Below are 21086 nucleotides of genomic sequence, written 5' to 3' on the forward strand. Positions count from 1 at the left end.
CTGGATATTCTCTTTATCTCGCAAGGATAACATCAGCAGTCGTTTATCATCTCCAATACCAGTTGTATAAGATGCAGACTGAGAGATAAATAATTGTCACAACGGTTAATCATTTACCATCCAGCTTATCATCTAGTAGCTATGCTAAACAGACGGTAATAGAAGAGGAACGAACACATCAGCTGTCCTTGGTAAAAGTGTGCTTCGGGCAAAGCTAACTTCTTAACAACCGGTTTGTCTGTTTGTGGTATATTCCTGGATCTCGTGTTGAGTGGATATAAGAAATAAGAGCTCAAAAGATGAGCATAGGAAATAATTAATTGATAGAAGTATTTTAAATAACAGCGTGGACAGCGAAGTGGCGGCCAAGTGGACGGAATTAGGTCATCACTACAACATTAGATTCTCCTAGTGAATGCACCATGTTCTCGACGATTATTCTTAGCACATCACAGGAGATGAATACTGTTCATATTCTTTATAACTGTACCACACATTGTAACTCTTCAGGAAAGACCCCGCTTGCAACATGGCAGATCGTAGAACAGGTTGCTATCTTCAGTATTCTCACCATAATTATAATCGGGACCCTCATTGGCAACCTCTTGGTAATTGCTTCAATCGCTTACTTCATCAAACTGCAGACTCCAACTAATGCCTTTATACTATCATTGGCTGTCGCAGATTTTCTCGTTGGTATTATTGTGATGCCCTTCAGCATGGCCAAGGTGGTGTTTGGGTGGTACTTTGGGAAGACCTTTTGTAAAATTCACACAGTCATGGATGTGATGCTCTGCACATCATCCATCATGAACCTCAGCTGCATTGCCTTCGATCGATTCTATGCCGTGGGCTACCCTTTGAAGTATCGATTCAGGATGTCTCAGAGAAGAGTGACAGTCCTTCTCCTGATTTGTTGGATTCTGCCCGTTTTAGTGTCATTTTTGCCCTTGCTGCTAGACCTCCATTTGAAGGGATTGGAAGCCATTGTCTCACAGCTTGATCCACACGATTGTGTGTTTATCGTCAATATTCCTTATGCCGTCTCTGCCTCAGTTGTCGCCTTCTATATTCCCATGTTGGTGATGCTGGTGACATACGGAAAAATTTTCCACGTGGCCAGGATCCAAGCCAGACAGATATTTACCATTGATGAAGGTTTCCATGGAAGAATCACCGTAAGGTCACGCCAAAGTTCTTCCATGACGAAAGAAACTAAAGCCGCTAAAACTCTTGGCATCATCATTGGGTGTTTCCTCATCTGCTGGTTGCCGTTCTTCACTGCAAATATAATTGACCCTTTGGTTGGATACCAGGTGCACCATATTCTTCTTGAAGTTTTTTTGTGGCTGGGTTATGTTAATTCAGCTCTTAACCCTCTACTGTACGCTTTCTTCAATAAATCTTTCCGGCGAGCTTTCGGTATGATACTTGGTTGTAAGGTATTTACCAATGATTGCCAAAATAACAATTTGTCAGACATCACCAGACGGAATACACAACTTACTACTCTTTCACGTTAAATCGCACGGACTTTCGTGGTGGAAAGTGACCTGACTAGTGCTTCCAGCGTTTTATTGGAAGGGCAAGACTGATTTATTGAAAGCTGTCATGCCAATAATCTATAATGTGCATATATCTGTTTAATATGTTTTGACTGTAATAACACGCTTATTAACGTATTGAACAATTTCCCTTTTTGTAAAATATAAGCTTAGGGAATTGACCATTGTCTTGTTGGGAAAGGGTGTATAATGTTATGGGGAACAGTTTGGAAAATTGTTCATGGCCTTTTCAGTGTTGTGGTATGTGATTTTAAAGAGAACAAAGCAGCCAAAACTTAAATGCTATAAGGTGTTTTCTGAATTATTCTATAAATGTGCGTCAGTTGGAGATAAAGGGAGCAGTAGTTGTAACTAAATTCCATGCTGCTGTTTTATTTAACTGATCCGTTTGTGAAATGGCTCTGATAAATGTTTTGATCTTATTTTTCATGCCTGTTTAAAGGTTTACTTGTTTAAAAAATCTAAATACAGATTTTTTTTGTCTCTATTGGGTTCCAAATTGATTTTTTTTAACTGCATGGAGTGACAGCATAAGTATGGACTCTGGTCCTAATCTAACTCCAGCATGTAGTGATGTGAAAACCCTTAAGGAAGGTTATATCCTACTGTTTGAGTTTGAAATAGTGTGGGATGTAACTATTATCGTGTCAAGCTAGGCTTCTCATATTTAAGAAACAATTAGCCAATCTGCTTAAATCTTTGACCAAGTGTTTGGTCACTTGTCCTGATGCCTTCTTTAGCTTGGTGTCTATTTTTGTCTGATTTATGCTCCTGTGTAGCCCCTTGACATGTTTTACTACATTAAAGGCACTTATAAATACAATTTGTTGTCAGGCTGCTGATCCCATTATAAAATTACTTCTAATAGACTTATTTTCAATGGTTGAAGAAAGTAATCGCTCCAATCTGTGCTATAAACCATAAATATTTACAGCACAGAAGCAGGCCATTTGGCCCATCTTGTCTGTGTTGACTCTTTACTGGAGCAAGCCAAATCCTAAGTGAATGCCTTTCCATAGCCTTGTATCTTACTCTGCTTCAAATATTTATCACTGTCTCTAGTTAACCATTTCCAATAGCAAAGCATTCCATCCTTCCCAACACTTTCCATGAAGAAATGTATCCTCATTTGTTTCATTCTTTTTGTGGCAATCTTAAATCACCTGTTCTCACAGACAACTGGAAGAATTGTTCTTTGCCTGGTCACTCTATCAAAAACTTTTTTCTTTCCTTTGTGTGATCAGTTCCAGTGAAATAGTTCCAGTATCTCAAATCTCTCTTTAGTCTCTGTACTGTAGTTTCTCATCCCTGTCATCATTCTTATGTATCTACACTCTTTGACTTTTATGCCCTTTCTACAATGGTTATGCAAAATTTCACATAAGTACTTCTAACTGTGGCCTAACCAATGCTTTGTGTATTGTATTGTTGCTTCTTGTACTTCTAAACACCTGTACCCCTACTTTATAAAGCTTAAATTGCTGGGGGGAGGGGGGAGCTTCCCGGAATCTTCTAGCTCCACTGGTAATTTTGTAGATTTTGAACTCTTAAATACATTTCTTTGTCCATGCCCTTAGTGTTTTTTCCATAGGCTGTATATTCCCATTCCTCATGTCTCCTTCCAAAATGTACTGTCTCATACTTCTCCACATCAAATTGCAATTTTTATCTATTGCCTATTCTACTAATAGGAAATATTTTAAGTTCTCTTTGCTATTTGCCAAATCCCTTTCTTTTGTAGTGTCAACAATGTTGAGATTGGACTCTTGCTCTATGTCCAAATTATTTATATACACTAAAAATAAAGTAGTCCTGGCATTGACCCCTGAGATACAGCACTTCCAACCCTTCTTTAATACTACCAGTAATCCTAATATTTTGTTTCCTGCCCATCAACCAACTTTGTACTGTTGCACATTTCCTCTCAAATGTAACACTGATTTGTTTTTTTTTCTCTAAGCTTCTTTTAGGACACCTTCTGAAAATCCAACATCTACTGCAAACTCTTTTATTTATCCAATCAGCCAGCTATTCAAAAAAGCCTCTATATAAAGAATCTGACAATGTTATGAGCAGGACGGGAGTAATGCACTGTCAATTAAGTCCCAATATTCCACAGGTCGCAGCATATTATTAAATTGTTCCCACCTACCAGAAATTAGATAATTAAAATACTTTAGTAACTCTCAGAATAAAATACACCAAACCAAGTATCTTTAAACAACAACAAATTAACTATTTATTAATAAACTAAATCTTAAACACTATTATGATAAACCTGAGTCTAAAGACTTTATAACTTATTTTCTCAATGCACACACACATGATATTTCTTAGAAATAAAATAAGTAGCTGGGTTGTAAGTCCTGGTAAGTTGCGTTCCTGGTTGGTGAGGTGTCCCAGATTAGAACAATCAGATGCCACTCGAAGTCTCCAGGTGGATTTGACAGTCTATAAAGTATAGGCATTCAAAGCACTTCAGTTGCAGCAGGCATCACACAATTCTTTTAACAAGGTGTATAGCCACAGGTATATTTAGATACTAAAATTGGCAGTTTTTTAGTCGAAACTTTATTGAGAATTCCAGCAAAAACAAACAAATGACAGAGAGTTAATCTTGAAGGCAAATGTTCTTTTTCCAGTGTTTATTCTCTCCTTAGGCAATAACACAGCCTGTAACTCAATGTAGTTTTTTCTGCTAAGAGAAATAGACAGCTTCTTCCTTCAGAGCATGCTTCACTGGACTCTCATTCAAATAGATTAAAACCAGTCTTCATTCACAGTTAAAAGTTACAGTACACCATGTGGCCTCTCACTCCTGCTGTGGCCGAGAAAACAGGTGCATCTGCTGGCACACTGTGCTCAGTCTTAAAGGTACACCATCTTAAACAGAGGAGAAAAATACCGTTCCCTGACAACAAACATAACTTGTCGTTAATAAATATTAGCTGGCTGTCTTTGATATAACCTATCCATTTTTAAAATTAATGAATGTTTACCTAAAATTTGCCTTTGCATGTGAAAACATATGCATACAAAGGTATTTATCCTGGTAGGCAAAATTAAATTTGAATCCACCTACTTACTATATTACTGTAAGTGCAGCCATGGACAATACAATGGTTACAGAAGTACATGCACATACGTGCCCTTTTATCTTTTCATTTCACTCATTGCTCAGGTAATGGAGCTCTGTTCTTCCCACAGGTTTGTGTTTGAGGATGCAGTAAATAGCTGGCTTTGAAGTTCAAATGGTGAGAAGAAACTTGCCCTAAATAGTATTTTAGCTTGCTGTTAAAAATCACTGGAACAGTCAGCCACCTGCAGCTGGGTCCAGATACTCCAGTGGAGAAAACTATCAAAATGGGACAAGTAGTGATGTTGATAAGTTGAGGATGGGGGTGTGTGGGTGGTGGGCAGTAGTGCAGGGTCTAGTTGGAAGGGTGATGCTAGAAGGAAAAAGGGCAAGTTGGGAAGGACCAATCCAAGATGCATAGAGGCCTGGGGAATTATCCCAGCTGAGTTAGCGAGAGGCAGCATGGTTTTGTGAAGGGGAGGTCGTGTCTCACTAATTTGATTGAGTTTTTTGAGGAAGTGACGAAGATGATTGATGAAGGAAGGGCAGTGGATGTTATCTATATGAACTTCAGTAAAGCCTTTGACAAGGTCCCTCATGGCAGATTGATACAAAAGGTGAAGTCACATGGGATCAGACGGGAGCTGGCAAGATGGATACAGAACTGGCTCGGTCATAGAAGACAGAAGGTAGCAGTGGAAGGGTGCTTTTCTGAATGGAGGGATGTGACTAGTGGTGTTCCGCAGGGATCAGTGCTGGGACCTTTGCTGTTTGTAGTATATAGAAATGATTTGGAGGAAAATGTAGCTGGTCTGATTAGTAAGTTTGCGGACGACACAAAGGTTGGTGGAGTTGCGGACAGTGATGAGGATTGTCAGAGGATACAGAAGGATAGAGATCGGTTGGAGACTTGGGCGAAGAAATGGCAGATGGAGTTTAATTCGGACAAATGTGAGGTAATGCATTTTGGAAGGTCTAATGCAGGTGGGAAGTATACAGTAAATGGCAGAACCCTTAGGAGTATTGACAGGCAGAGAGATCTGGGCGTACAGGTCCACAAGTCACTGAAAGTGGCAACGCAGGTGGATAAGGTAGTCAAGAAGGCATACGGCATGCTTGCCTTCATCGGTCGGGGCATAGAGTATAAAAATAGGCAAGTCATGCTGCAGCTGTACAGAACTTTAGTTGGGCCACACTTAGAATATTGCGTGCAATTCTGGTCGCCACACTACCAGAAGGACATGGAGGCTTTGAAGAGGTTACAGAAGAGGTTTACCAGGATGTTACCTGGTCTGGAGGGCATTAGCTATGAGGAGAGGTTGGATAAACTCGGATTGTTTTCACTGGAACGATGGAGGTGGAGGGGCGACATGATGGAGGTTTACAAAGTTATAAGCGGCATGGACAGAGTGGATAGTCAGAAGCTTTTTCCCAGGGTGGAAGAGTCAGTTACTAGGGGACATAGGTTTAAGGTGAGAGGGGCAAAGTTTAGAGGGGATGTGCGAGACAAGTTCTTTACACAGAGGGTGGTGAGTGCCTGGAACTTGTTGCCGGGGGAGGTGGTGGAAGCAGGTACCATCGAGACGTTTAAGAGGCATCTTGACAAATATATGAATAGGATGGGAATAGAGGGATATGGACCCAGGAAGTGCAGAAGGTTTTAGTTTAGGCAGGCATCAAGATTGGCGCAGGCTTGGAGGGCCGAATGGCCTGTTCCTGTGCTGTACTGTTCTTTATTCTTTGAGTATTAATCCGTTGTCAATAAGTCCTTGCTTTTCAACCTATTGTCATGGTTCTGTAGTTTTCTTTCTCTGTGAAATATGTGGTGTGTCTTTAAGGCTGGAAAAGGAGCCGTACTGCTTTAAGAACCAGCAAGCCTCAGGAGTTAGAGAAAATGCATTTTTAATTGCCATTGGATGCAGCCATTTGGAAACAGCAACTCAAAGAGTGCATTCTCGTTACATTGGATACAGCCACTGGACTGAGCATCAAGTGATACATTTGTTACAATTCAATTTTGAACTGACGTTTTAGCTGAAGACAGTCTGTTCTAACAGAACACAGACAGGCACCTGAAAAAAGAGCTCTCAGCCATTGAAACTGAAGGAAGGGAATTTAGTCTGTTTAATTACTATTACCTCTCAAAATTCTAAAAAAAAAGTCAAGCCAAAACAGAGATCTCTGATAATTTATACTGAAGTAAGGGAAGTTAGACTATGACAGTCTTTTATCCCTCAAACACTCAAGTCAGATTGATTCTATTGAAAGTGCAAGTTGCTAATTGTTGAAATCCATCGCTGGAGAAGGAAAGCATCACTTAATGCTGGAATTAGACTACAGACTGTTCTACTGTTGAAGAACCTTTTTTCCCCATCGGATGGCTGTGAGGACTTCAAGCAACATTGGACTGTAAATTTGCAAGAACTCTAATGTTTTTCTATTTTTAATATTGTTTATAACTTCATAGTATTTAAGAATTTCATTTTTCTAATTAAACAGTTAATTTATTGATTTAAAGACACCTGATTTGGTTAACCTCATTCGGGGGTTAATAGTACAATTTGGACTGGGTCTTTCTTTAATTTGGAAAGTTTAATATGATATGTTAGGCGATCTGTGGAGGGATAGGATTGATTTAACAATGCGTTTCTCCCACCACAACCAGCATCGTATATTTTGGTGGGGGGCTTTGACAGGAGCAGTCGGTCGTAACACTATGCGTAGCGTAATAAATAATGGGATAGAGCAGAGATATTCAAAAGACACCAATATATCCATAATGCAGTGAGCATATTAAAATGTGGTTGCTAGGTGTCGTTACTAGCATTGATTTTTTCCAAACTGATATTGCCATTATGCTAGCATGTCAACAGAGACAGAAGTGGCTGAGGCTATAAACTGAGAATTGTTTGTCTATTCTCATTTAAGTTCCTATTAAAACCTATGAATTGTGCAATTTTGGAAATCCCAGCTGTTGGCTATTAATTTTTTTATTTTGTATTGTTGTAAATCTTCTTTGCAAAAATTTTATTTAGTACCATGATGCGATGTTTTATATCAGCTAATTGCATTTTATAGAGATGAGTCACACATCAGAACTGTTCATATAATGTTGACTTTCTATCTGGATTTCAGTACTACAAATAGCTGTTAGTGAGACAACATTACAAGAGAATATTTTTCTACCAATTTTTTTTCTCCCTTCTCTTCTATTTGTGTCATTCAGGGTTTGATTCCTGGCTGAATTGTGATTGTACGGGCACCAGTTGTCTTCCATTACCTTTCCTAAATAGCCATTCATTTATGTGAGACTTGACAAGTGCATGACCGCTAAGCCTGATCCTATCCTGGCCTAATGCTTGCACATGCACACTCTTGGCAGGGTTGCTGGATGGCAATCAGAAGATTGAATTGTGGAATTTCTCCCTCTTTAATGCAGGGGCACTAAGGCCACATAAGTCACTCCTACATTCAACCTGAGCAAGATCTGCAATCTTGAATTATGAACAGAGCTGTATGCCTTGGCTATTCACTGTTAAATTTGATGAACCACTGGAGGAACAGATTCATTTGAATTGCCCCAGAGATCCAAAATATGGAGAGATTTAACACGTATTTCTCAATCTTGGTGTTTCTTGCATTCCTTGATGTCAGAGGATGCTGGGCTGTGGATTACAACCCTTGACTCGTGATATCACTGGAGTAGATTTTCATTGTCATAGCAGGGAGGGAGTTCTTTCAGAGGGGAAAGCCATCTGCTTTCAGACTCTCACCAATGGACAGTTTTGAAGCATCAAACCTGATGACAATGGGCAGTTGAGAGATGCTGGGAAATCCACAGCAGTCTCCCCTTATAATATTTAGGATTACAGAGTCATTTGTTTGAGTAGATTCCGTGTTTCGTGCATGTGATGCTGTCAGAGCTAGATTTCTAAGGCAATATTTATTTTGTGAGAACATAAGTCAATAAAAACCAAAACAGATCTTTGAACTCAAACAAGGAAACATTTAAAATTTAATCATGAAAATAACAAATGTTTCATACTGGAAACTGGATGATTAGTTTGTTTATTGGGTATGAACCATTGTCTGTTGAATGATTAATTGATTACTCACTTTCGCATTTGTTTAAGAAGAAGAGTGGTACAGGAATAAAGTGCATTGATGTGCCAAGTGCCATTCTATAGACAAGTGTGATGCGGATGTGTATCTGTTATTTCCTACACAGGTTCCAATGTGGATTCAGTTTTTTTTTAAAAATACTATATAAATGCAAGTCTTTCTTCCATAATCACAGGACATCTCAAGTACTCTACAGCCAATGAAGTACTTTTGAAGTGTAGTCACTGTTATAATGCAGGAAACATGGCAACCAATTTGCACACAGCAGGCAGAATCTTATCCGGCCAACTGGAGTAGGACTGGAGGCATGGAGGGGGCCGGAAAATTGGGCTGGATGTGGTCACCTGGACACCTGACTTTGGTTCCAGATTTTGTCAGCAGCTGGAAAGCTCCGAGGCGATGTTGCCGCCACAAAACAGCAGGACTCCAATTACTGAATAGCTAGGTAAAATGGCTTTGCATTGAATTGAAGCCAATTTTAATGGGGGGGGGCGCAGGGGGGGCGGGGGGTCTCAAATTTAATCAATGGCACATGGAGATCATGTGGCTTCTAATCCCCATCCATTTAAAGGTGGCAGCACTGAGGCAAGGCCTCAGTGCCACTGCGGGACAGCAGCCATGGTGAATGGTGGATAGGAGAAGAGGGTGGAATGGAGGCCATTGTCGGCCTGTGGTGCTGGGATCTCCACAAGGATGGGTGCTGAGGGGGCAAAACATGTCTTCAGTGGGGAGTAGTAACAGGAAGATTCTAAGCCAAGATCATCTCTCCAAGAACAGTGCACGGAGGGGCAGAGGTCAGCTAGCATGGGTCTCATACACCCAGTCTTTGTGGACCCTGTTTCACACAGCAGCAGCTTGGAGGGAGGGCCAGGATCCAGCTAGGCATGCCTGTGAAGCTCACATAGGAGAACAGCAGCAGCCGACCATACCTATCCACACGAGAGAGTGTTTCACCTCATCTACCTGCAAATGTCCAAGCGTTAGTGTCATTGAAGACTATGGCTCTCTTGAGAAAACATCACTGACTTAAGTACCATGCTGAGGACGAACTGCAACCATGGGCTTCAGTGGACACCAAATGCCCGCGGCCCTGAAGATCACCATGGCACTCAATTTCTGCATGTCTGCCTCTTTTCAGGGATCCACTGGAGACATGTGTGGGGTCGCCCAGGCAGCAGTCCATTGCTGCATCAAGGAGATGACCAATGCCATATTCAAGAGGGCCAGTGATTATGTGCAATACTGAACCAACCCTGACAGTCAGGCAGAAAGGGCCATCGACTTCGATGCCATCACTGGATTCCCTCAGGTGTAAGGCATCATTGACTACACGCATGTGGCCATCAAGGCTCCCATGGAGCAGCCAGCGGCCTTCATCGACAGGAAGGGCTTCCGCTCTATCAACATCCAACGGGTCTGCAACTACAGGAAGCATATCCTGCAGGTGCCACAGTTTCTCAGGCTACTCATTCACCTCAGAGATGGATTCTCAGACAAAGGCTACGCATTGAAGCCATGGCTACTCCCACCTGTGAGGAACCCTCAAACTACAGCAGAAGAGAGATACAACACCTGCCACAGATCCAAAGAGGACATTGGGCTACAGAAGATGAGATTCTGGTGCTTCAATTGATCCCCTGGAGCCCACCAGGATGTCCCAGCGAGTGTGCCGAGCCCACCTCGATGCATAAGACAATCTAGCCCTGCAGAGGATGGAGGCCTTGCATGACAAGGACATGATTGATCAGCAGTTATCATCCGATGAGTAGGTTACTGAGCAGGCAGCACTGGATCTTGATTACCTCGCACTAGACGCCGGGGCCATTGAAAGATGTGCAAGGGAGGCTCCGGACAATCTCACACATACCCAGTTCCTGCCATCATGATGACCTCTTGAAGTGAACTCAATAAAGACTCACCTCACTATATCAGCGTGTCCCCTCTTTCCTAACTGGCCTGTAGTTCCCTGTTTTCCCTTCTTCCTTTTCTTGAATGGCAGTGTTACATTTGCTAACTTGCAATTGCCAAGAAAACACAATATGCCAAATGAAGAATTTTAATTCATCAGTTGGAAACTTATATTAAACTTTTAATAGAAAAAAATCCTACAGTTAACTTCCAAAAAAGCTAGCAGCCAAGATGGCCATCGCGATTTGCATTTGAACACCTTACACATTCCAAGGCCTCCAGCAGCAGACACATGTCTGATGAGCCTGTGCTCCAAACAATGGCTTGCTCTAGTCATTGAATTATCTAAGATTGCTTGCATTAACTGACATTCAAGGCTATCCTAATGCATTGACTTTGAAAGAGCAAACCCCTCCAAGAGTAAGTATTGGCATACCGAGGCCTAAGGAGATGGAAACTCCTAACCTTGAGTCTCATTTGAAGGTTCCAGAGAATACACAGGCAGTCTTGTAACTGTTTGTCCATCTTTGTGAAAGCTGGAAGTTTCCTTTGGACAAAGACAGACAAGTGCAGAGGTGAGAAGGGGTGTCTCTCTATGTCTGTCTGTCTCTCTGTGTCTGTCTGTCTCTCCCAGAAAACTTTGTGTGAAGCCTAGCTGCTGGTTGCTTGATCTAAGACAAAGACATCAGGGGAAGAAAGCCACTGACAATTCTGCCTACAAGAAAAGCCTGCACTAGGTGGTCCAGCCCAAACTGCATATTTACCAACCAGAGACTTCAGGAACACAACTTCAGCTGGAAGACGATGGAATCATCCAACCTCACAGACTGTTTTTTTTAAAATCTGGACTCTAATTCAACCACAGAGCCATAGAAAAAGTTTGGCACAGAAGGAGGCCATTCAGCTCATCGTGTCTGTGCCGGCCAAAAAAACTAGCCGTCCAATCTAATCCCACCTTCCAGCACCAGGTCTGTAGCCTTGAAGGTTACAGCACCTCAACTGCATGTCCAGGTACCTTTTAAAAGAATTGAGGGTTTCTGCCTCCACCACAATTCCTGGCAGTGAATTCCAGACACCCACCACCCTCTGGGTGAAAACATTTTTCCTCATGTCCCATCTAATCCTTCTACCAATCACCTTAAATCTGTGCCCCCTGGTAATTGACCTCCCTGCTGGGAGAAACAGGTCCTTCCTGTCTACTCTATCTAGGCCCCCCATAATTTTGTACATCTCAAATAAGTCACCCCTCAGCCTCCTCTGTTCTAAGGAAAACATCCCTAGCCTATCCAATCTTTCCTTGTAGCTGCAACTTTCGAGCCCTGGCAACATTCTTGTAAATCTCCTCTGTACTCTCTCCAGAGCAATTATGTCCTTTTCTGTATTGTGGTGACCAGAGCTATACACACAATACTCCAACTGTGGCCTAATCAGCATTTTATACAGTTCCAGAATTACATCCCAGCTTTTGAATTCTATACCTCGGCCAGTAAAGTATAGCATTCCATATGCCTTCTTCACCACTCTATCCACCTGTCCTACCACCTTCAGGGACCTGTGGGAATACACTCCAAGGTCTCTCACTTCTTCTATCCCTCTCAGTATCCTCCCATTTATTGTGTATTCCCTCTCTTTATTTGTCCTCCCCAAATGCATTACCTCACACTTCTCTGGATTGAATTCCATTTGCCATTTTTTCACCCACTCAATCAAACCATTGATATCTTTCTGGAGTCTACAGCTATCCTCTTCACTATCAGCTACATGTCCAATTTTTGTTATATCAGCAAATTTCCCAATCATGCCTCCCACATTTAAGTCCAAATCATTAATATATACCACAAAACAGTAAGGGACCCAACACTGAGCCCTGTGGAATGCCACTGGAAACCGCTTTCCATTCACAAAAACATCCATTGACTACTACCCTTTGTTTCCTGTCCCTGACCCAATTCTGGATCCAACCTGCCACATACCCCTGTATCCCATGGGCTTTCATTTTACTGACCACTCTGCCATGTGGGACCTTGTCAAATGCCTTACTAAAATCCATGTAGACTACATCCACTGCACTACCCTCGTCAATCCTTCTTGTTACATCCTCAAAAAACTCAATTAAGTTAGGAAGACATGATCTTCCCTTAACAAATCCATGCTGACTATCCCTGATTAATCCGTGCCTTTCTAAGTGGTAATTTATCCTGTCCCTCAGTATAGATTTTAACAACTTACCCACCACCGAGGTCAGACTGACCAGTCTATAATTATTTGGTCTATCCTTCGCATCCTTTTTAAATTATGGTACAACGTTTGCAGATGTCCAATTGTCTGGTACCTCTCCTGTATCTAATGAGGATTTGAAGATGATCCTCAGCGCATCCGTTATTTCCTCCCTGGCTTCCTTTGACAACCTGCATTGCAATCCATCCAACCCTGGCAATTTATCCACTTTCAAGTACTTCCTCTCTCATTATGGTTATCGTATCTAATATTTCACACTCCTCCTCTTTAACTCCAATGTCTACATCAACCCTCTCCTTTGTGAAGACAGAGGCAAAAAACTCATTAAGAACCCTGCCCACATCTTCTGCATCCAAGCATAAGTTCCCTTGTACACCTCTGATAGGCCCTACCCTTTCCTTAGTTGTCCTCTTGCTCTTACCTTGATCTTTCCTTGATCTTACCTGCCAATAATTTTTCCTGTCCTCTCTTTGCTTTTCTAATTTCCTTTTTCACTTCAACCATGCGCTTTCTATACTCCTCTAGGCTTTCTAAAGTATTAAGATTTTTGTGATCATCAAAAGCTTTCTTTTTCTGCCTTAACTTACTCTGCAAGCTTCTAGATAATCAGGGGTCTCTAGATTTGGCAGTACCACCCTTTATCTTCGTGGGGACATGCCTACACTGTGCCTGTAGTATCTGCTTTTGAATATCTCCCACTGGTTTGCCACTGATTTTCCTTCAAGTAGCTGTATCCAGTCCACTTTCGCCAGGTCACCTCTCAGTTTCTTAAAATTTGCCTTCCCCCAATTTAGAACTTTTACTCCTGTTTTATCTTTGTCCTTTTCCATGATTATGCTAAAACTTACTGTATTATGGTCACTATCTCCAAAATGGTCACCCACTGTTACTTCCTCTACTTGCCCAGCTTCATTACCGAAGACTAAATCTAGAATTGCGCCCCCTCTCGTTGAACATGTTACATGCTGGCTAAAAAAGTTCTCTTGAACGTAGTTCAAGAATTTTGTCCCCTCTGTACCCTTCACACTGTTTGCATCCTAGTTGATATTGCAGTAATTGAAATCCCCAACTATTATTGCCCTATAGTTTTTGCACTCAGTAATTTGCCTACATATTTATTCTTCTACCTCCCTCTCACTCTCTGGGGCTCTTTTGTAAACTCATAGTAGTGTGGCTGCCCCTTTTTTATTTCTGAGCTCCACCCAAATGGCCTCATTTGAGGACTCATTTAGTATATCATCCCTCCTCAAAGCTGTTATTGATTCCTTAACTAGTAATGCTACACCCCCTCCTTTTTATCTCCCTCTCTATCCCACCTGAAAACTCGATATCCAGGGATGTTGAGTTGTCATTCTTGCCCCTCTTTAAGCCAAGTTTCCATTATAGCAATGAAATCATGTTGCCATGTGTCCATCTGTGCCTTCAGCTCATCGGCTTCATTTACTATACTCCTTGCATTTAAATAAATACCCTTTAACACTACCAAATTCCTGTGCTGCACACTTTTTAACCTTTGCTTCTTCTGTTTTTTAGAGTCACTCGCTAATTTTCTGCCTCCCAAGCCCTGCCCTGAAATTGTCCTATCTAAGTCTGCGCTCAGGTTCCCATCCCCCTGCCAAGCTAGTTTAAACCATCCCCAACAGCACGAGTAAACCTTCGTGCAAGGAGATTTGTCCCAGTCCTGTTCAGGTGCAGACCGTCCAGCTTGTACAGGTCCCAACTTCCCCAGAACCAGTCCCAATGCCCCAGAAATCTGAAGCCCTCCTTCCTGCACCATCTCTCCAGCCATGCATTCATCTGGTATATTTTCCTATTTCTATACTCACTAGCACGTGGCCTTGGGAGTAATCCAGAGATTACTACCTTTGATGTCCTGCTTGCTAATCTCGTTCCTAACCCCTAAACTCAGCCTGCAGGACCTCCTCCTTCTTTCTTCCTTTATCGTTGGTCCCAGTGTGGACCACGACTTCTGTCTGTGCGCCCTCACCCTCCAGAATGCCCTGTATCCGCTCGATGATATCCATGACCCTCGCACCAAGGAGGCAACATACCAGCCTGGAATCACTTCTGCAACCACAGAAACACCTGTCTGTTCCCCTAACTATAGAATCCCCTATCACTATTGCTCTTTTGTCCTTTCTCCTCCCTCCCTGCACAGCTGAGCCACCCATGGTGCTCTGGGGAGGGGAGGGAAGGAAGCGAGCGGGCCGGGGAGGGCAGGGAGTGAGCGGGGAGGGGAGGGGAGGGAGCGAGTGGGCCGGGGTGGGAGCGGGTGGGCGGGTGAGCCAGCTGTCGTGGGGGGGGTCTGCGGTGAGCGAGTGGGCCGGGGCCTGTGAGCGAGCGGGCGGGGATGGAGGAGAGCGCACCCGCCACCAGCAAGGTCTTCGGCCGCGCTCCCCAGACCCCCTCTCCCCCCACCCCAGCTCTCTCCCCGCTCCCCAGACCCCCTCTCCCCCATCCCTGCTCTCTTCCCGCTCCCCAGATCCCCTCTCCCCCCATCCCTGTACGTGCGCAGATTGGCGCAGTCGGATTACGTAAGCTGCCGGCTGCGTTGTCAGTAATCACTTTGTTCTTTTATAATCACAACAGAGGTAAAAGGTAAACATTCATTGAAGTGGTAAGCATAACCATTGTTTTAAAAAGGAATAAACCCTGTTGCAGTCAAATAAGAGGAAGGACAAGAGGGGAGCTTTGTGACCCCTCCTCATCTGGCCGTATCAGAAATTTGCGGGCTAGAGTCTGGGATCTTAACCCAATGACAAACCAGACATTGGAAGTGGGACACCAAATTGATTCCTATCAAAATTTTAAAAACTTAAATGAAATTTTTCTTGTGGTTTTCATGACTAGAGTACTAACATGTCCACATTCGAGGCTAGTACCTTCCTAAGCCAAAGTAAAGTAACTTGGGACAGGTTAAATACCCTATCTATTGAAGAGTTGTGGAATGTAGATGGACAGTTAGGGATTACTATCTGTCCAAAAGCTAGGAAACCCAAAATCCTAAAACTTGTGGCCAACCCTTTTGCACTTGAAACTGAAGAATAGGAGACTGGCTTAAAATCAGAATTAGACTGGGTAATGTTAGCTAAGATACAACTAGAACAGAGGAGACTAGAATTAGAATTCCACAGAGAGGAAGAGTAGAGAGAGTGTCAGGAAAGGGAAAAAGAAAGCTTTCCAGAAGGAGAAGGAGTTAAGGCTGCTGGAACTAACAAGGGGGACACCCAATACACCCAGTAAAGGCATAGCTAGTGAGGGAGCTACCCCGAGCTCATGGCCGGCTGAGCTCTTAAAGTTCTCCCAGTTGATTCCAAAGTTTATAGAAGGGCATGTGGAAGCATTTTTTGTCACTTTTGAAAAGCTTGCAAAACAGCTCAAATGACCGACAGAGAGCTGGATGCTGTTACTACAAAGCAAACTAACAGGAAAACCCCATGAAGTTTATTCGCTGTTGCCAGATGAGGGTTCATCAGACCATGGAGATGACTAAAAATACTATCCTGGGCACATATGAGCTAGTACCAGAGGCATACCGCCAGAAATTCCAAACCCTCTGAAAGCAATTTGAACATACTTACCTTGAGTTTGAAAAAGTTAAGCAGCTTGCTTTTGACCAGTGGATACGGGCACTCAAGATACAGCCCACATATGAAAACCTCAGACGTGATCCTTCTCGAGGAATTTAAAAACTCACTTCCCCTTCCCATTAAAATGCACATAGAGGAACCAAAGTTTCAAAGAGCCAGGCAGGCCGCAACATTGCAGATGAATTTACCCTTGTACACAAGCCCTTACCTCAAGAGAAACCTTTCCCTCGTCACCCCCAAAGGCTGAAAAGGATAAAAGGTGGGAGGGTGATAGGAGCCTGAACAGCTACAGGCGAGAAGGAACAGCTGGACACACAGGGGGCCATCTTCAGGCCATAAAGGACAGTACTGAGAGCAGGAGTGGCATCCAAGGACTTGTGTGTTTCCATTGTAACAAGGTAGGTCGCCTTCGAGCTAACTGCTGGAAGTTACGGGGAAAACCTGTAGGATTAATCTGTACACACCAGACCAGTGCAGGAAAAGGGGCCCTGATGGAAAGCACAGCAGATCAGTCTGTGGCCTCAACTGCAGCAGTAGGATCTGGTAAACCTACCACTGTGAGTGTGGGAAAACTTAACCAAATCACTGAAAGTTAAGGCATGGCTTTGCCCACAGAGAATGCACTGAATGCTGGAGTGTTAGTAAATGGTATCGGAGGGCAGTATATGCCCATACCTTTATATCGGGTTCATTTGGAGTGTGACATTGTTTCAGGATTGGTAACCGTGGGGATTGTCCCTAGTCTACTGTGCATGGGGTCGACTTACTTCTGGGCAATGATCTGGCAGGGGCAAAGGTGGTAGCTTCCCCAGTAGTTTTAGAGAGACCGAAAGAGGTCAGGGGGACAGAGCAGTTACAGGAGAAGATCCTCGGCATTTTCCCTGACTGTGTGGTGACCCAGTCCATGGCCAAACAGGCTCCATCAGAGGAGGCTGAACTGGCACTGCAGACAGATGACCCTACTGTCTGGTTATCTGAAACCTTCTTTGGGAAGTTAGAGGACCCAGAGGATGGATTAGATAGATCTTCCTTAGTTGAGGCTCAGCAAGCTGACCCAGTATTAAAAAAGTTGGCACAGACTGCCCAAACCAAAGCTGAAGCAGAGGGAGTCCCAGAGTGATACTATTTAAAGAATGTGGTGCTGATGTGGAAGTGGAGACGTCCTCACAGGCCTGTGGATGAAAAGTAGACAGTGGTTCACCAGATAGTGGTGCCACCAAGGTACCATAAGGAAATACTAAGAATAGCCCACGAACTTTCAATGGCTAGACATGTCGGTGTACGAAAAACCCAAGCCAGCATAAGACAGGATTTTGACTGGCCAAAGCTCCACAAAGATGTGGTGGAGTTCTGTAAGGCTTGTCACATGTGTCAGGTTGTGGGGAAGCCCCAACCTGCAATAAAATCTGCACCCATAATTTCCATACTGGCTTTTGAGGAATACTTCGCAGAGTGCTGGTAGATTGTGTAGGACACCTGCCGAAAACAAAAGGGGGCTACAAGTACCTTCTCACCATTATGAATGTGACTCCCCAATCTCCCAGAGGCCATTCCCCTAAGAACTATCTCTGCCAAGGTAGTGGTGGATAGGCCAACACAACTCTTTACCAGATATGGGCTACCTGCTGAGATCCAGTCGGATCAAGGCAAGGTCATGGGTAATCTGGGCATAACTCAGCTAAAGGCCTCCACCTACCACCCACAGTCACAAGGAGTTTTGGAACAGTAGCACCAGACCCGAAAAACAATGTTCAGGGTATTATGCTACGAGTATCCCCATGACTGGGACAAAGGGCTGGTATTTCTCCTGTTTGCCACTAGGGACTCAACCAATGAGTTTTGGTCCCTTTGAATTACTTCATGGACATGAGGTGAGAGGTTCACTTAAACTAATCAAGGAGAAGATTTTGGGACCCAGGGATGAGTCTTCCATATTCAGCTCACAAAAGCCTGTGTGTGCAGTGGCTCAGGAACACCTTAAAAACCTCCCAGACAGATATGAAAAGGCAAGCAGGCAAGCATGCCAAGGCTAGAAAATTTTGGTCTGGAGACCATGTATTGGTACCACTCCCAATTCAGGATGAATCCCTGAAAGCCCGGTTCAGTAGCAAAAAAGATTCGCCAGATAAATTATTTGATTGCTTTTTGCTTCGATCTGGGGTGTCAAACGCTGTGCCACATTAACATGTTAAAACAATATCACAGCCGGCAAGGTCATGGGTAATCTGGGCATAACCAAGCTAAAGTCCTCCACCTACCACCCACAGTCACAAGGAGCTTTGAAATGTTACCACCAGACTCGGGAAGGGGACAGACAGTCAGGAAGGAAGAGGGCAAAAGGGCAAGTGAGGACGAGCTAGAGGAAGGCCTGGGAGATTCCCAAATTGAACCCCCACTATCCGGTTAGCCAACACCGAGACACCACGCTCTCCTATTTAAATGCAACAGAAAGAGAAGCCCTAGCAAGGCTGCTCACAGCATTTAACGAAGTCTGCAAGGATACACCAGGGTGCACAACCTTAACCCTACATGATGTGGAGGTAGGAGAGATCCCTCCCATAAAACAGAACCCTTATCTTCTAGGTCCCAAGAAACTTGCCCAGGTTAATTACAGGAAGGTTAATGCAGTGACCAGAGCTGAGTCCTACCCAATTCCTTGCCTGGAAGACTGTATTGATAGAGTAGGAAACGTCACCTAAAATACCAAAATAGACTGTAACCTTTGGAAGAGGGTGTCTAATTGGGATAGGTGATCCCCCAGGTCTCACTGTATACCAGTAAATCATCCAGATATACTGCACAGTTGGGTAGGCCAGCCACTACCTGGTTCCTTAGGAAGGTGGCTGGGGCATTTCTTAAGCCAAAATAGACTTGCTAAAAGGATATTGGCAGGCTCCACAACACCCAAGCTTTTGTCACCCAGATGGCCTATTCCAGTGCCAAGTGATGCCCTTTGCTTTAAGGAATGCCCCAGCCACCTTCCAAAGGAACCAGGTAGTGGCTGGCCTACCCAATTGTGTAGTATACCTGGATGATTTACTGGCATACAGTGAGACCTGGGGGGGACCACCTATATCAATTAGACACCCTCTTCCAAAGGTTACAGTCAGCTAACCTAGTAGTAAACCTTGCAAAAAGCAAGTTTGCTAAAGCTCAAGTGACCTACCTCAGGCATGTTGTAGGTTAGGGTCGAGTGCTGCCTGGGGCAGCCAAAATACAAGCGCTGATGGATTTTCCCGTCCCCACGACAAAAAGGGAAATAATGCCTTTTCTGGGGTTGTGCGAGGGTTTTGCCACAAATTTGTTCCAAACTTCAGCAATATAGCTGCCCCATTGACAGATTTACTGCAGAAAAAAGCCAGTAGTGTGGTCAGAGAGATCATAGAGTCATAGTCATAGAGTCATAGTCATACAGCACAGAAACAGGCTCTTCGGCCCATCGTGTCTGTGCCAGCCATCAAGCACCTAACTATTCTAATCCCATTTTCCAGCACTTGGCCCGTAGCCTTGTATGCTATGGCGTTTCAAGTGCTCATCTAAATACTTCTCAAATGTTGTGATGGTTCCTGCCTCTACCACCTCTTCAGGCAATGCGTTCCAGTTTCCAACCACCCTCTTGGTGAAAACAGTTTTCCTCAAACCCCCTCTAAACTTCCTGCACCTTACGTTAAATCTATGCCCCCTGGTTATTGATCCCTCCACTAAGGGAAAAAGTTTCTTCCTATCTAATCTATCAATGCCACTCATAATTTTGCATACCTCAATCAGGTCTCCCCTCAGCCTTCTCCGCTCTAAGGAAAACAACCCTAGCCTTTTCAGTCTCTCTTCATAGCTGAAACACTCCAGCCCAGGCAACATCCCGGTGAATCTCCTCTGCACCCTCTCCAGTGCAATCAAATCCTTCCTATAGTGTGGTGCCCAGAACTGTACACAGTACTCCAGCTGTGGCCTAATCAGCGTTTAATACAGCTCCATCATAACCTCCCTGCTCTTATATTCTGTCTCAGCGAATAAAGGCAAGTATCCAATATGCCTTCCTAACCACCTTATCTACCTGTGCTGCTGCCTTCAGTGACCTATGGACAAGTACACCAAGATCTCTCTGACCCTCTGTACTTCCTAGGGTCCTACCATCCATTGTATATTCCCTTGCCTTGTTAGTCCTCCCAAAATGCATCACCTCACACTTCTCAGGATTAAATTCCATTTGCCACTGCTCCGCCCATCTTACCAGTCCATCTATATCGTCCTGTAATCTAAGGCTTTCCTCCTCACTATTTACGACACCACCAATTTTCATGTCATCTGTGAACTTACTGATCATACCTCCTATCTTCTTCTTCTTTGGCCTCCTTGTCTCGAGAGACAATGGGTAAGCGCCTGGAGGTGGTCAGTGGTTTGTGGAGCAGCGCCTGGAGTGGCTATAAAGGCCAATACTAGAGTGACAGACTCTTCCACAGGTGCTGCAGATAAAATTGGTTGTCGGGGCTGTTACGCAGTTGGCTCTCCCCTTGCGCTTCTGTCTTTTTTCCTGCCAACTGCTAAATCTCTTCGACTCGTCATACTTTAGCCCTGCCTTTATGGCTG

At 43.7% G+C, this 21086-nt stretch overlaps 1 protein-coding gene across 1 annotated transcript; it reads left to right on the plus strand.

Moving 5' to 3' along the window:
• Nucleotides 1-422: 422 nt before the first annotated feature.
• Nucleotides 423-1523, plus strand: LOC137375697 (trace amine-associated receptor 1-like). Its single transcript, XM_068043084.1, has one exon. The coding sequence runs from the start codon at nt 423-425 to the stop codon at nt 1521-1523; it is 1101 nt and encodes a 366-aa protein (XP_067899185.1).
• The last annotated feature ends 19563 nt before the right edge of the window (nt 1524-21086 follow it).

Source organism: Heterodontus francisci, chromosome 12, assembly GCF_036365525.1.
Source record: "Heterodontus francisci isolate sHetFra1 chromosome 12, sHetFra1.hap1, whole genome shotgun sequence".
Lineage (NCBI taxonomy): Eukaryota > Metazoa > Chordata > Chondrichthyes > Heterodontiformes > Heterodontidae > Heterodontus > Heterodontus francisci.